Source organism: Ammospiza caudacuta, chromosome 2, assembly GCF_027887145.1.
Source record: "Ammospiza caudacuta isolate bAmmCau1 chromosome 2, bAmmCau1.pri, whole genome shotgun sequence".
Classification (NCBI taxonomy): Eukaryota; Metazoa; Chordata; class Aves; order Passeriformes; family Passerellidae; genus Ammospiza; species Ammospiza caudacuta.
The window spans coordinates 47,348,258-47,362,058 of NC_080594.1; the positions used below are offsets into that span (position 1 = coordinate 47,348,258).

Consider the following 13,801-nt stretch of genomic DNA (forward strand, 5'->3'; position numbering starts at 1 on the left):
TGGCTTAGAAGTGCAGTGATTACCACTACTAGTCTAGTTTCCCTTTCCTGTTCCCTATCCCTTCCTCTTCCTTCTCAGGACAGGTTATTCACTCACCAGCTTTTTAGTACAGCATTGCATTTGCACAGAATCAGTCAGGTTGGAAAACACCTCTGGGATCATGGAGTCCAACCTGTGACCCAACATCCCCATGTCAACCAGACCATGGTACCTCCATGGGCAGCCAACTCCAGTGTCTGATCACCCCTCTTGTGAAGAAATTCTTCCTAATGCCCAACCTGAGCCTCCCCTGGTGTAGCTTAAGGTTAAGGCTATGTCCTCTTGTCCTGTTGGTTGTTACCTGGGAGAAGAGCCTGACTTCCTGCCTGGCTGCACCCTCCTTTGAAGGCAGTTGTAGATAGTGATAAGGTCACCCCTGAGATGCTGCAAAGTCTTGGTCTGTTGTTTCAAAGTGCTGTAATTTTTTTGTTTTTAACTTTTAGCCAGTAATAGAAATGTTTGTATTAATATTTGCCCGCTCTGCATTTCTTTATTTCACACTAATTTATGAAACTCAACATAGTTGCCTTTCTCTGTTGCTATCTATATGCTTTCTTCACTCTGATTTGAATCCATGACTTTCTTATATAATTTCCTTTACTTTTGGCACTTTTTGGACTGTCTTCCATTTTTTTTTCTCACCAGCTTGTGATACAAGGCTATAAGACTGTTTTAAAACGTCATGCCTTGTTACTGTAAAAGATAAAAGCATGGAAAATTCCTGTATGGCTGTTAAAGCTGTTTCATACAGGACAATATTTTTTGACTGTTTGCACTGAAACATTTATCAAAGATTAAATTCACTTAGGAGAAAAATATTCAGCCTGTTAGATTCATTTTGTATGCATATTTATTCCATCACAGGCAGTATTAAATCTATTCAAGCAGATGACCCTTTGCAGGGAGGGACTTGAACAAGATGAGCTCCAGAAGTCCCTTCCAGCCTCAACCATTCCGTTTTTCTGTGAGAACAGAGTTTCATCAAGTTTTATGCAGCACTATTTATCTGATTATTGATCTTACCTTTATTGTAACTTCTCCTTTAGGCTGTGGAAATTGCTGCAAGCCACAGTGGAGACAGCAGTGAAGAGCTGAAGAAAGGAAAAATGAAGGCTTTCCTCTCCTTGGCTCGTTTCTCTGATAATCAGTACCAGCGGATTGAGAATTACATGAAATCATCGGAGTTTGAAAATAAGCAGGCCTTGCTGAAGAAGGCCAAGGAGGAGGTTGGTCTCATCAGGGAGCGTAGAGTTCAGACCAACAGGTGAGCAATAAATGGAGACTGGATACTCTGGAGCTGTCGCAGGCTCCAGCTTACTCTCTGGGCAACAGCTGCAGTGTGGGTGACCTCTCTACAGCTGCATTTTCCCTCCTCCACAAAGCCGCGGTCAGATCCACAGTGCTGCTTGTGAATGGTTTCTGAACTGTGCCCGGACATGGTCTAGGTGTGTGCTGGATAGCGTGGGCCAAAACTAAGCCAGGGACACAGTGTGGATGGTCATGGCCTGGAATTCATGTGATTGCCTGGATCTGTTCAGTTTATTTGACAAAAATGTTACATAGTATAAATAATGAGTTGGCATTTTTCTCTCTTTCACATTTAGTGAGAGAGTAGAATGAAATTTAATACAGAATTCTTAAAGACTTAGTAAGAGCACCTGCAAGTGAGCAGAAAAGGATGAACTTCAGCTGCTGGACACTGAAGTCGTTACACAAATGATCTGTACTGGATATTCACATTTGTACCAATATTGAGATTAAATCAAGAAGAGACAGAAGACAGGAAGTTTACTTACAGCAGTGAGTCTGTGTGCACATACCAGTAAAGGAGTAGCTCCCACCATACAGTTTCTTAGTTGTTTATTTTACTGTGCTTGTACATACAGAACAACTTTAAAAATGTTAAAATAGTGAGACCTAGGGAAGGCCTTGCTGTCAGTTGATTAATAAATAATTTGTTGTTTAAACATGACATCTATTCATGTAGATACACAGTGAAGGTTCAGCGAGAACTTGAGCTGGATGAAGGGGCAATACAAGCCCTGACTGAGGACCGCAAACGCTTCTTGTGTAAAGCAGTGGAGAACTACATCAGCTGTTTACTAAGTGGAGAAGAACATGATATGTGGATATTCCGACTCTGTTCCCTCTGGCTTGAAAATTCTGGAGTTGACAGAGTCAATGAAATGATGAAGGTATATGTTTGCTCCCTTTATTTCCTAATGCTTTGGCAAATAAATAGCCATCTTCTCCTGTATTTCTAAAAGACAAATTATGTAGCCCCTTAACTTTTCCTGAAAACTTTCTTTTTTCAGTTGTCATTGCTTATCAGTTAGTTTTTCATCAGTGAGATCTGTAGTCCTCAATGCATATTAATTTAACTTTAATTAGCGTTTTAATTTGATAAGTCTGTATGATTAAACATATGTCATGATCGTTTACTGCGGTCCCCTTGTTCTTCACATACCTTGGAATCTACCCATCTCCAACATCCTTAGGTACATTATTCTTGTTCATATTATATATACTTTCAGGTGAAAAGCCATGAAAGGTAGAAGAGAAAATAGTACTCCTATGAAGGACCTGCAACATTTAGGAGACATGGGTCAGGATGATATGATACCCACTGAATTGCTGCTTGATCAGGCAGCCATAATAATTCTTAATTTAAAATTATTATTATTATTATTATTATTATTATTATTATTATTATTATTATTATTATTGCAGTTTTTGTTAGGTTTAGTACAACTAGTTTAGTTTAGTACAGCTCTCTAACTGAGTTTTCTCTCCTGCAGAAAAATGCACAGAAGATCCCTTCATACAAGTTCTTGCCTCTGATGTACCAGCTGGCTGCTCGAATGGGAACCAAGATGATGGGTGGTTTAGGATTTCATGAAGTTCTGAATAATGTAATTTTTGCTTTTCTTATCTAAAGATACCTTGACTGGCTTGGTAGTGCCTACTTCTAAACAATATCCACCTTCCTCTGAGCAGTTACAGCTAAACAAGTTACAGTGGTGATAAGAGTGTATTAAAAATGAGTGATGCCTAATCAGTATGGTGGGGGAAGAGGATTGGGGACTTCTTTCATTTCTTAACTTAAAAAATCAACTTTATTGATTTTCTTGTAATATAAGAGTAGTTTTATGGAGTTATAGAAATGTACTTTGAATGTTTTTTCAGTTGTGGAAAAGTATTACCTTTTATTTCATCTTAGGAACCTTAGAAGTTCAAAAGAAATAATAATGTTAATTAAGTATTTTTTTTTCTCTTCTGTACTGTTTTCAATAATGGGATCTTTTTCTTTTGTTGGCAGCTATTGTCTCGAATTTCACTGGATCATCCGCATCATACTTTGTTTATAATATTAGCTTTGGCTAATGCTAACAAAGATGAACTTCTCACAAAACCAGATGCAATAAGAAGAAATAAGTTAATTAAAAATGCACCAAAAGAGATCTCCCAGCTTGATGTGGTGACTACAAAAACTTCTATTCTATTAATCACATTCAATCCTTTAATTTTGTTAAAAAATGAAAAAACCCAAAACATGTAGAGAGGTGTTTTAGTATAGAGCTCATTAGCAGACTTTTGTTAAGAAGCAGTAGGAGGGAAACAGTACTTTTAATAATTTAAAAACCCCTTTTGTGCATAAGTAGGTAATTATTATTGAAAGAAATCATTACAGGGTTGAGGAAAATACGGTTAACATTTTGTGCCACAAATAGCCCTGATTATTGCAGACTCTTGTGATAGATATCCCTGGTGTGTCATTCTGTAAAAAGGATTTTAGATGCAAGAAAGACTTGAGTGGCTTTATTGTTGAAAGTACATACTGAATTGGATATTTTTTCTGCTTTGAGTGGTAACATGTTCCATCTAAGCAATTTGCCTTGTGCATCTTTTGGTCCGTGTTAAAAGCCATGCTGATAGGTAACACTGAACTGTGGTTTCATGATAATGTTGGTTTTGCTTAATTTTTGTTTAACCTGTCTTTGGAATCATCCCACATCTAAAGTGTTGCCCCTTCTTTTCCCCATCATTATAGGCCTGACATGGTTGGTTGTCATTGTCCTCTTACCCCCCACATACATTTTTTTCACCACATTTTTAGTGTGGCTTTTTTTTGGCCTTTCTCTCACATCTGTAGTTCTTTTGTGATTCCCCCCCTTAGGATTGGAATTATGCTAAAGTAAGTCTCTCAGAGCCAGGCACAAAGGAATGCATGGACAGGTTTCTGTCTTTTGCATACAAGATTTTCGTCTTCAGCTGGGAGGAAATAACAGAAGCAGGCAGAGGGTGGAAGAACATCTAAAAACCTGTTTGTCCTTTTTCTGAAGAACTTTTGCATGTCTTTTGCGCTTTGCCTGGATAGGTTTGCTCCCTCTCCATTGCCAATAAAATTTTACAGTACTCATTATCTCAGATCAGACAGCACAGAATTTTTTCTTATAATTATTTCAGGTCATCTCACAAAGGGCTGTCCATTGCTGCAATTTGCTCTGTTTTCATAGGACATATCTCAATTGTACTTAATTGACTGCATGTTATGATGCATCTTTAATATTAAAAATATAGTTTACAAAATCTGATCTTTGTTTTCCTTGGGTTTTTTAGGACAGAATGGAAGCTGCCAGGGCAATAATGAATATTGTAAGGAAAAGAAGAGCTCCTATGGTTAGAGACATGGAAGCACTTTGTGATGCTTACATCACATTAGCAAATTTAGATTGTACTCAGTGGAAATCTGAAAGAAGTAAGTCTTATGAAAACTGGTTTGTGTTTTAATAATGAAGATAGGTTTTATTTTCCCAGATTAAAAAGTGTACTTTAAATACTGATGTTTAGTTAAAAGAGGCAGTAGCATTGTGTCCTGTTTTTGATAGATACATAATGTAGTCTGGATTGAAAGTCATAGTAATTACTTGCACTGTAGGGCTCAGACCCTTAGTACAAAACTCCAAAAATCACCACAGTTGTCCTATGGTCATCTTCCTCAGTAAAGGCATGCAGTGAGGTTTTGGGTCCCAAAAGCGATGTAGGCTGGGTTTTGTCAGTTCAGGTGTATTTTATAGCTCTGAATTTAAAAATGTTAATGCCTCTTAATTACAGAAGGAATAAGTATTCCAGCTGACCAGCCAATCATTAAACTGAAGAACTTGGAGGATGTTGTTGTTCCTACCATGGAAATTAAGGTGACTGAAGTTGAAAAAATACACACTAAAGTCCCATCATCATAGAACCATCTTCAGGCTTTTGTAATGGCAGTCAAGTTTTCATCCAATTCCCATGGTCTTTCCAGGTCCACCTCTGGGGATACTTCCTTGTCAGGTGGGAGGTGCAGGCTGAGATGGTTTCCTTAGAAGACCATGATCCCAGGCATTGTGTGTGCTGGATAGTGGTTTATTGTACAAAGACAGTTTGGCACTGTTACCTCTGAGTAGTCTCTCATTATCCAAAGGTGGTACCATAGTGAGCTCCCTAACTCACCTAGGGGATTTGGGAGTGGGAATCTCCTGTGTTGTAGGTGCTAGCTCAGAGTTTCAGGGAGGCAACTGAATGTCACAGAAGGTGTGAGAATTAATAGCTGTGCCTCTTCTGCTTTCCTGTGCTTTTACCATTCAGTAATGGGCAATGATCCATTCCCATTCCCTGGATGGGTGCACAGGAGCTCACCTTTTGATACCACGCACTCCACCTGGGAAACTGAACAGTTTCAGGGGCATAGAGTTGCTTTTTTGACCACCATATAAGTTGAAATGTTGCAAGGCCAGAATTCCTCCTGTTGAAATCCCTCAGGCTATGTCTATAAAGCTGAATAAGTCAAGGGACTGCTTTAAGGTATTTGACTTCAGAAACCAGAAGTTGCCACCCATCCTAAATATCATCTGTTTGTAGGGCTCCAGTTGGCCCCAGGTGTTGCTCCTTTGTGCAACTGGATCATTCTTTTCTTTGCCTTTCTTCTCCTCCAGTACAGACTGACTGAAATGGCTGCAGCTCTGTGATGTGGCCTCCTGGGGCAGTGTTCCTCTGGGGCACGAGGGTACAGGGGGTGGCTGAGGTATAGATCCTGTACCCTGCAGCAGGTTTGGGATTGTGGATTTGGTCCTTAGATTGGTCTAAGCCTAATGCTCCCCAGCTTTTATGTGAGCTGTTTCTTGGGACAGTGCTAGCTGGGACATTGTGACACAGTTTGTTTAGTGCAAGTCTGCAGTACCATGTCCCCTCTACCAATGAGGTGAACAAGGAGGAATAAAAGAAAAAAAAAATCCTTTGCTCAGCATATTTTCATAGCCTTTGTGGTATTATCCTTGTAGGTGATAGAGTGCTCATGTTAATATTTAGCATATAGTCTGCTAATGAGGTTTGCAAAGAACTTATTACTGCTTTGTCTGAGTAAAATGGAGGTAATATTTACATTCATTTTAACTGTATTTTTAATTTCAGGTGGATCCCACAGGACAATATGAAAATTTGGTGACAATAAGTTCGTTCAAGCGAGAATTTCGTTTAGCAGGAGGCATAAATCTGCCTAAAATAATAGATTGTGTAGGATCAGATGGTAAAGAAAGGAGGCAGCTGGTTAAGGTGGGTTCTGTCAGAGCAGACTTTTCACACTTCACTGTCAGTTTCCTTAGTTGAGGAATGCTTTAATAAACGAAATTGTGAAGTATTACTAAGTAATATAATATAAATAATAAGTAATTATATTAAATATGTTTGTAATTCAGCAGTGCATGTAATTAATACCTAGTAGCTTACCTGACAACTACCAGACTTGCCTGGTCATGTCTCAGCTGGTGACCTGAAGTGTTCTGTAAATAAGAACTATCAATATATTGTGTTAAATACCTCCTTTCTTCTTCCACATAAAAACAGTATTTGCAATTCAGAGACAATCAAAAGCATGCACATAGAAGTAAAGATCTCTAAAAAACTTTATTTCTTCTTAGACTCAGCTGATTTCATTCTCTGAAAACAAACATTTGGCAGTTGCTGGGAGAATTCTGTTTTGCTGCTAAGTATGGGTTAGTTTTGAAAGCTTTAAAGAGTAGCATGAATCACCAGATCTGCATCCAACAATCAGAACTGCAGTGCCAACTGATGCTGCTTCACCTGTGTGCTGACTTGCTAAATAGTGGTGAATCAAATACCTGTTTTTTAAAAAGAGAACCATAAGACATTTAGGTTGATAGAATCAACTAACATCTGAATCAAATAACATCTGTCCAAAAAAAAAAAAGGTGATGATTTAAGTTAATGATGGTTCTGTTTAAGCAGCTGAGCACTAACAGAAAACAAAACACAGACAAAAAAAACAACTGTTAATTACATTTTATTGCAAGTGATTATTGTGGAAAAGTAACTTGTGTTTTGTGCAATTTTTAAAATAATTTTTTTTTACTTGCTGAGCAAAAATAGATGCTGAGAAGTGTTTTTCAACAGCTTTTTCTGTTTATGCTGAAGGGACGTGATGACCTGAGACAAGATGCTGTCATGCAACAAGTTTTCCAGATGTGCAATACATTGCTCCAGCAAAACACTGAAACAAGAAAGAGGAAATTAAATATCCGAAGATACAAGGTAACCCGAACACTAAATCTTCTCTGTGGCAGTAGAGAAATAAAGCATATTTCCCTCTTCTCCTCTTTTTAACCCAAATGCAATATAAAAGGATTTTTAGTTATGGGCTATTAAAATAGTCACTGTGCCTTCAGGTATGGAATAGGCAATATATTTATTACAATTTAATTTTTTTCAAATCATTAAAGTGAATTTATTGATGCCTAATATATATTTAAATACTCTTCAAAGATTTCTTTATATGAACTTTTAATTGAAAAGAAATTAGGTAATACACTGTCATTAAACTGTAAGTTGCTAGTGATTAAACTTGAACACACAAGTTTGTTTATGAATTCTCATTAATTTGCCATGTGATATTCCTTAATTAGCAATTAATTCTAGTCTTGCAACATTCCTTACAAATAAATCCAGAAGTCCCATCTAGGGTCTTTCATGCAGAATTTGAACTGGTTTTTTTTTGGAATTGGGAATATGATCCAAATCGTATTGGAATCAGAATTGGGAATAGGAATTGGGAATAAGAATTGCAATAAATTCTTATTGTGAATGCAGAAAGTGTATTTAAACAGGAACTTTTGCTTCTTCCTTTTATGTACTTGGCATTATAATAATAGCTGTGAAGGTGACCTCTGAATAAGTACTCTCAAAGTATAACCTATTCTCTTTGACAAATGAGAAATGTGCACTCTGGAATCTCTAAAGGTGCTTATCTGAATTGCTAGTGTGGTTTTAAGAATTCTCAGGTATAGTTAAAGTCACTTTTGGAATAATTTTCAAGTAAGACTCAGGTTTCTATGTGTGTAAAAAATGAACAACAGCAAGGAAAAATAGAATGAGTGAGAAAAATAGAATTGTGAGATATAGAGACTTCCATAAGAAAAAAAAATTGAAGGAAACAGGCAGTAGCTAATCATTACATGTCTAGTGGAAGGTTCATGGGCTAGGGAAAAATTGCAATTATTAGGTGAAAACATTTGTGTGGATTTTTGTATATGTGGTTATTTAGAAGATATATTGAGGTGTCAGCTGCATGGTTTGGCCTTCTTTGTCTTTTTAAACAAACAGAAATGTGCACCCATGCTCTGCAGAGTGTGTACTCACAGTTGAGTGTGTATAGCCTTCCCCCATGTATAATCTCCCCTCTGTGGTTTTGCTTTTCCAGGTGGTTCCCCTTTCCCAGAGAAGTGGAGTTCTGGAGTGGTGCTCAGGAACTACTCCCATTGGAGAGTTCCTTGTGAATGCTGAAGAAGGAGCTCACAAGAGATACAGGCCAAAGGATTACTCCAGCTATCAATGTCATAAAATAATTCTGGTGAGTCCAAATAACTTGAAAAAAACAAAACAAAAGCTGATTCATAATATTTACTGGGGGGAGGGGGGTGGAATTTACAGAGAACTACATACTATAGCTTTGGTATATCTAATAATGAATGTGACCAGTGGCATGGAATGGATAGATATTTAAACTTTTAGTTCAGTTCCACAGATCATAAGTTTATGATTTTAAGTTTATGATCATAAGTTTATGATAAGTTTCCTCACCATAAGTGTACAAAATTGCAGTCAAGTATAGCTGTTACTTTTATACCCATGATTGTGCAAGAATCTGTTTCCTTTCAAATTGCTATCATAGTAACAGGATAAAAGTGTATTTTTATGCTTGGTGGAGCATTTGCATGGGAATCAGTGAGGATGACTTTCTCACAGTGACATGAGGCCATCAGATAAGCAGAGGTGCCAGAACAGAGTGCAAAGAAAGGAAGTGTCTCTCAACAAGATCCATATATCTCCACATGCCTAAAAGACATGCAGCTGCTGCATCAAAGAAATAGGAGTGGTTTTTCCCCATGTTTTTTAGCCTCTAAGTTGTGTATAAAAATAGAATTGTTTAGTAAGACAGATAGTTAGGGACATTAATAATTGCTGCAAAAAAGACAATAATTCTTAGCTCAGAAAGAGAAAGAAGTGATAACAGCATTTGATGGAGGGGAGGTGGGTAGAAAGGAAAGAAGAGTTCGTTTCCTTCTGAAGCAGTTGGTCATGGCTAAAATGTTTCTTATGTGTTTAAAGGATGCCCAAAAGAAACATTCTGAAGAGAAATACAGAATCTTCATGGAAGTCTGTGAGAATTTTCAGCCTGTGTTCCGGTATTTCTGCATGGAGAAATTCCTGGACCCAGCTGTGTGGTTTGAAAAGCGACTGGCATACACTCGCAGTGTGGCTACATCTTCTATAGGTATTGCATTAATTACAGGGCCTTTTTAGGTTACACAGCCTAAGAGTTTTTACCATTTCAGACATAGTGGCTGTCCTGCTTTTGTGGCATGTCAAAAAAGGCATAGTAGGGGGCAAAAAAGGCCAGCAAGAACATCAGCATTATTTTGTAATTAAGATTTCTGATTTGTTCCTCCACACCCCCATTTTTGCTGCAGAGGGAAGAATGAAAATCTGCTCCTCTTTGTTTATATAGTGATTTGTTTTCTTAGATTCTGGTACTTTGGGTTTTTTAACCTGATTTTATTTCTGTTGTCTTAGTTTAAAATTTATTCATTTCATGTGTAGCCTCTGATGCTTTAGGTGAATTGAAAAGCTCAATCTTTTACTGTCTTTGTACTGGCATTATTATCCATGACTGAAATGGTTATTTAAGCTTGGTTATTAAGCCTTTGTTTTCCCTGTCATAATAAAGAAAGAGAAGTACTTAAATGCAAGTACTGTGGATTCTTTTCTTGATGACTCAGTTCTGTACTGAGTCTCCTGAAGACATTTGTTAGTAGATTTCAGAAATTGCAGTAGATCCCATTTTAGATGGTAACATGTTTGTGCACGCCCTTTTTACTGAAAAAAAAGGTAAATCTGCAGTTTAATACAATTCAGAAGAAATATTTTTGTAGGAAATACTACTGCTGTCATGTCCATCAGCTAATAAAAACATTAAAGGTGTAAATTGCAGTAAGGGAAATGTAGTTTGGAGGTTTTCTACATTTAAGGATAGTAAAGCACTGAAATAGGCTTACATGAAAGGTCTTTCCTATAATTTGGATCACTGGAGATTTTTAAAACTGACTTGGACAACAGCTGTTTTGTTGGAGGGGGTTGCTAATGTTAGTAATAATACAAAAAACCTGATTTTATTGTGCACTTGCTTTTAATTTTTAAATTTGTTTTGCAAGATGCAATATTATTTGATAATTTTTGATCTACAAGTAGAAAATGGGGAAGAAATCTGTGGAGCAGATAAAACAAAGCACATCTGTATGAGAATAAACGTTTTGCAATTTCATTCAGTCAGCATTTTCTTTTTGGATTTGTGGAATGGTATTTGCTCTTTCCCTAGTCAACACTATATATGGGGGATGAAATATTCTCACAGTAATCTTTCTTAAGCTTTCTGTGGTTTTTATGACATGGTTTCAGCACTTACATTTTTGTTTCAGTTGGCTACATTCTTGGACTTGGAGACAGACACGTTCAGAATATCTTGATAGATGAACAAACTGCAGAACTGGTGCATATAGATCTGGGTAAGTAGGACAGCAAGAGAACCTTAATTTTTCTTTACTTTAACTTTTTTTAAAAAAACTTTTATATTCCTTTTATTTAGGGGTTGCTTTTGAGCAAGGCAAAATCCTTCCCACACCAGAGACTGTTCCATTTAGGCTAACCAGGGACATTGTGGATGGAATGGGCATCACCGGCGTGGAAGGGGTCTTCAGGAGGTGAGTGCTCCTGAACTGCACAGGGGTGAGGAGGCAGCAGAGTACTTCCAGCTTTTGATTGTCACATGTTAAATAATTCTGGTGCTTGAGAGGGGACTCAGATTTCTGCTGGTAACACCCAAACCTAAATCCTGACCTTTAACTCCTGTTTTGTATTTATATAACCAGCTGCAAGCTCATTTTTGTTGCTCAGTGTTTCATACTGTTCACTTGCCAATGGGTTAATGTCACTCTCTTGTGGAATTCAGGGAGGGCTCAGTTTCCAGAGGCTCCACAGCTAAATGTTGATTCAGAATGATTTTTTTTCCTTCAGAACTGTGTATTTCTTTCACAGCTATACTATATATTTGGAGCTGTTAAATGTCTTTGAACCAAAAACATTTGTTTTGACTCTAATTTCTGTTTAGTTTTATGAATTTAATTTGGAGTATTTTATTCCCTTTTGGATCATATATTTTATATTACTTTGTAAGTGCAAAATCTAAATCCCATAATAGATCTGGACTGCAAAACAGAAGAATCCTAAATTAGCTGAGTTTCAGTAAACCTCCATCCTACCTGCTGTGAATGACCCAAGGGATTCCTAAATAGCAGGACATTTCTCATTCCAGACTTGGATGATGTTTGTGAAGTAATGCTTGCAATCCCCAAATTTCATGTCTTTAAAAAAATCACATGGTGTAGGTGTTGTCTTTCTAAGGCAGCAATTAAGGCTAATAAGTAGTTCCTAGTACACCTTTGTCCCATGAAGGAGCAGTCACTGCCAGTTCTAGTCTAAAGATGACTCTGTCAAACTCACAGTTTGCTATTACTTCTGAAACTATGATACAGAAAAACTTGACTTGTTGGGCTCCAGCTGAAGTAAATGAGTATCAAAGGCACTGGTGCAGCTGCTGTTTCTGCCTCAGCCAGCCTGATTTGTACTTAACAGTTCAGGTGTCAGTGGTAATCAGGCCCTTGGCTGTGAATGTGTTCAGTGAACTTTGGTGTGTGTGTTCTCATCCTGAGGTAGACAGATCCCAAACCCTCTTTCACAGGAGTCCCTGTCCCATAGGATAGTTTGGCATTCCTTCCAGGAGCTTAGTTTGCTTGGGAGTGAATGCAGGTAACCACTTCTGTACCAAAACTCATTGGGAAGATTTCAGAAATTGCTTACAGTGTGGCTACTGGATCTGCTCATTTCATGGGAAACAGCCCTACCAAGATTCTCCAATCCCAGAGCAGCCCAGCACGTGTTTTCATCCAGCCAAGCACTGCTGCCACTGTGGCACACCCTAATAGGCAGTGTTAACTCAGTGGTTAATCCTGCATATCAAAATATTCCAGACAGTGAAACAGGTCATCCCTTTCCACAGAGAAATAACAATCAGTGAACTACACAGTCTTCTCTTGGTTTTACATGTCTAAATTTCTCTTCTTTTTTTCCCCAGGTGAAAATATCAGAGAGGTTAACGCCTATGTTAGAAACCACACTTTAAGTAGAGCACAAATATCCATTATTTAAACTACAAAAATACCATTTCATCTTACCAAAATAGCCTAAAATACTGTAAAATATTTTCTAGATGCTGTGAGAAAACAATGGCTGTTATGAGAAATTCTCAAGAAGCCTTGTTGACTATTGTAGAGGTAAGTATTTTTTCTTGCCTTTGGATAGTAACCTGCCAGAATGTCTTCAGTTTCTTGTCTTTGTATGCATCACTGCACCAGATACTCATTTAGAGTGTTTTGTACTGAATTAGAACATAGTGGTGTTGGTCAGATTTGTTAATTCATGTAATTTTTGATAAAGCTGTAACCAGTTTGCATTTTCTATGGAAACTGTTTCCTTCAGGCAGTTCTCTCTCTTGAACACCTACATGCTTCTAGCCATAGTGCAACATTCCCAACAGGAGTAATAGTGATTCAATTAAATCCTCTTTGCATAAGTCACAAAGAAGAGAATTAAACTGATTTTTGAAAGCAGGGTATACTGTGCATTAAAAGCTAATGATTCTCTTTAGTGCCTAGCAGTGTATTAAAAAATTCACTGCTGAGGTGGGACTGATGGCAAAACTTTATGAAGCATGAACCACACAAAAACCTGCAAGTGCCCAGAGGCAATGTTGTTGGATAATTTACTGACCAATTTAGCCCAATTCGACTGATTAAAAAAAAAAAAAACCAAACCAAAACACTCACCCTCCCAATATTGTGGTTAGTGTGTGTTTCCAATAGTGCTAGGGCACTGAAATAGCTGTAATTAACAGCTGAAATTAAAAAGAGGTTTATTTCCTCTGTAGGTGCTGCTCTATGATCCTCTTTTCGACTGGACCATGAACCCCTTGAAAGCTTTGTATTTGCAGCAGAGGCCGGAGGATGAGGCTGACATGAGCTCTACACTTGGTACTGATCCACAAGAACCTAAAAGAAAAGCCAGGTGCAAGATTTTTTCTTAGCCTCCTCTTGCTGCA

General features: G+C 37.7%; 1 protein-coding gene across 1 annotated transcript in view; it reads left to right on the forward strand.

Moving 5' to 3' along the window:
* ATM (ATM serine/threonine kinase) overlaps window positions 1–13,801 on the forward strand; it is a 55,973-nt gene that overhangs the window by 40,660 nt on the left and 1,512 nt on the right. Inside the window, exons 48-61 of the mRNA XM_058822535.1 lie at window positions 1,086–1,303; window positions 2,027–2,234; window positions 2,838–2,951; window positions 3,359–3,517; window positions 4,660–4,798; window positions 5,155–5,237; window positions 6,490–6,630; window positions 7,510–7,626; window positions 8,792–8,941; window positions 9,700–9,865; window positions 11,067–11,153; window positions 11,234–11,348; window positions 12,914–12,977; window positions 13,631–13,767. Of these exons, the coding sequence (XP_058678518.1) occupies window positions 1,086–1,303; window positions 2,027–2,234; window positions 2,838–2,951; window positions 3,359–3,517; window positions 4,660–4,798; window positions 5,155–5,237; window positions 6,490–6,630; window positions 7,510–7,626; window positions 8,792–8,941; window positions 9,700–9,865; window positions 11,067–11,153; window positions 11,234–11,348; window positions 12,914–12,977; window positions 13,631–13,767 (1,898 nt within the window). The remainder of the gene's footprint in view (window positions 1–1,085; window positions 1,304–2,026; window positions 2,235–2,837; window positions 2,952–3,358; window positions 3,518–4,659; window positions 4,799–5,154; window positions 5,238–6,489; window positions 6,631–7,509; window positions 7,627–8,791; window positions 8,942–9,699; window positions 9,866–11,066; window positions 11,154–11,233; window positions 11,349–12,913; window positions 12,978–13,630; window positions 13,768–13,801) is intronic.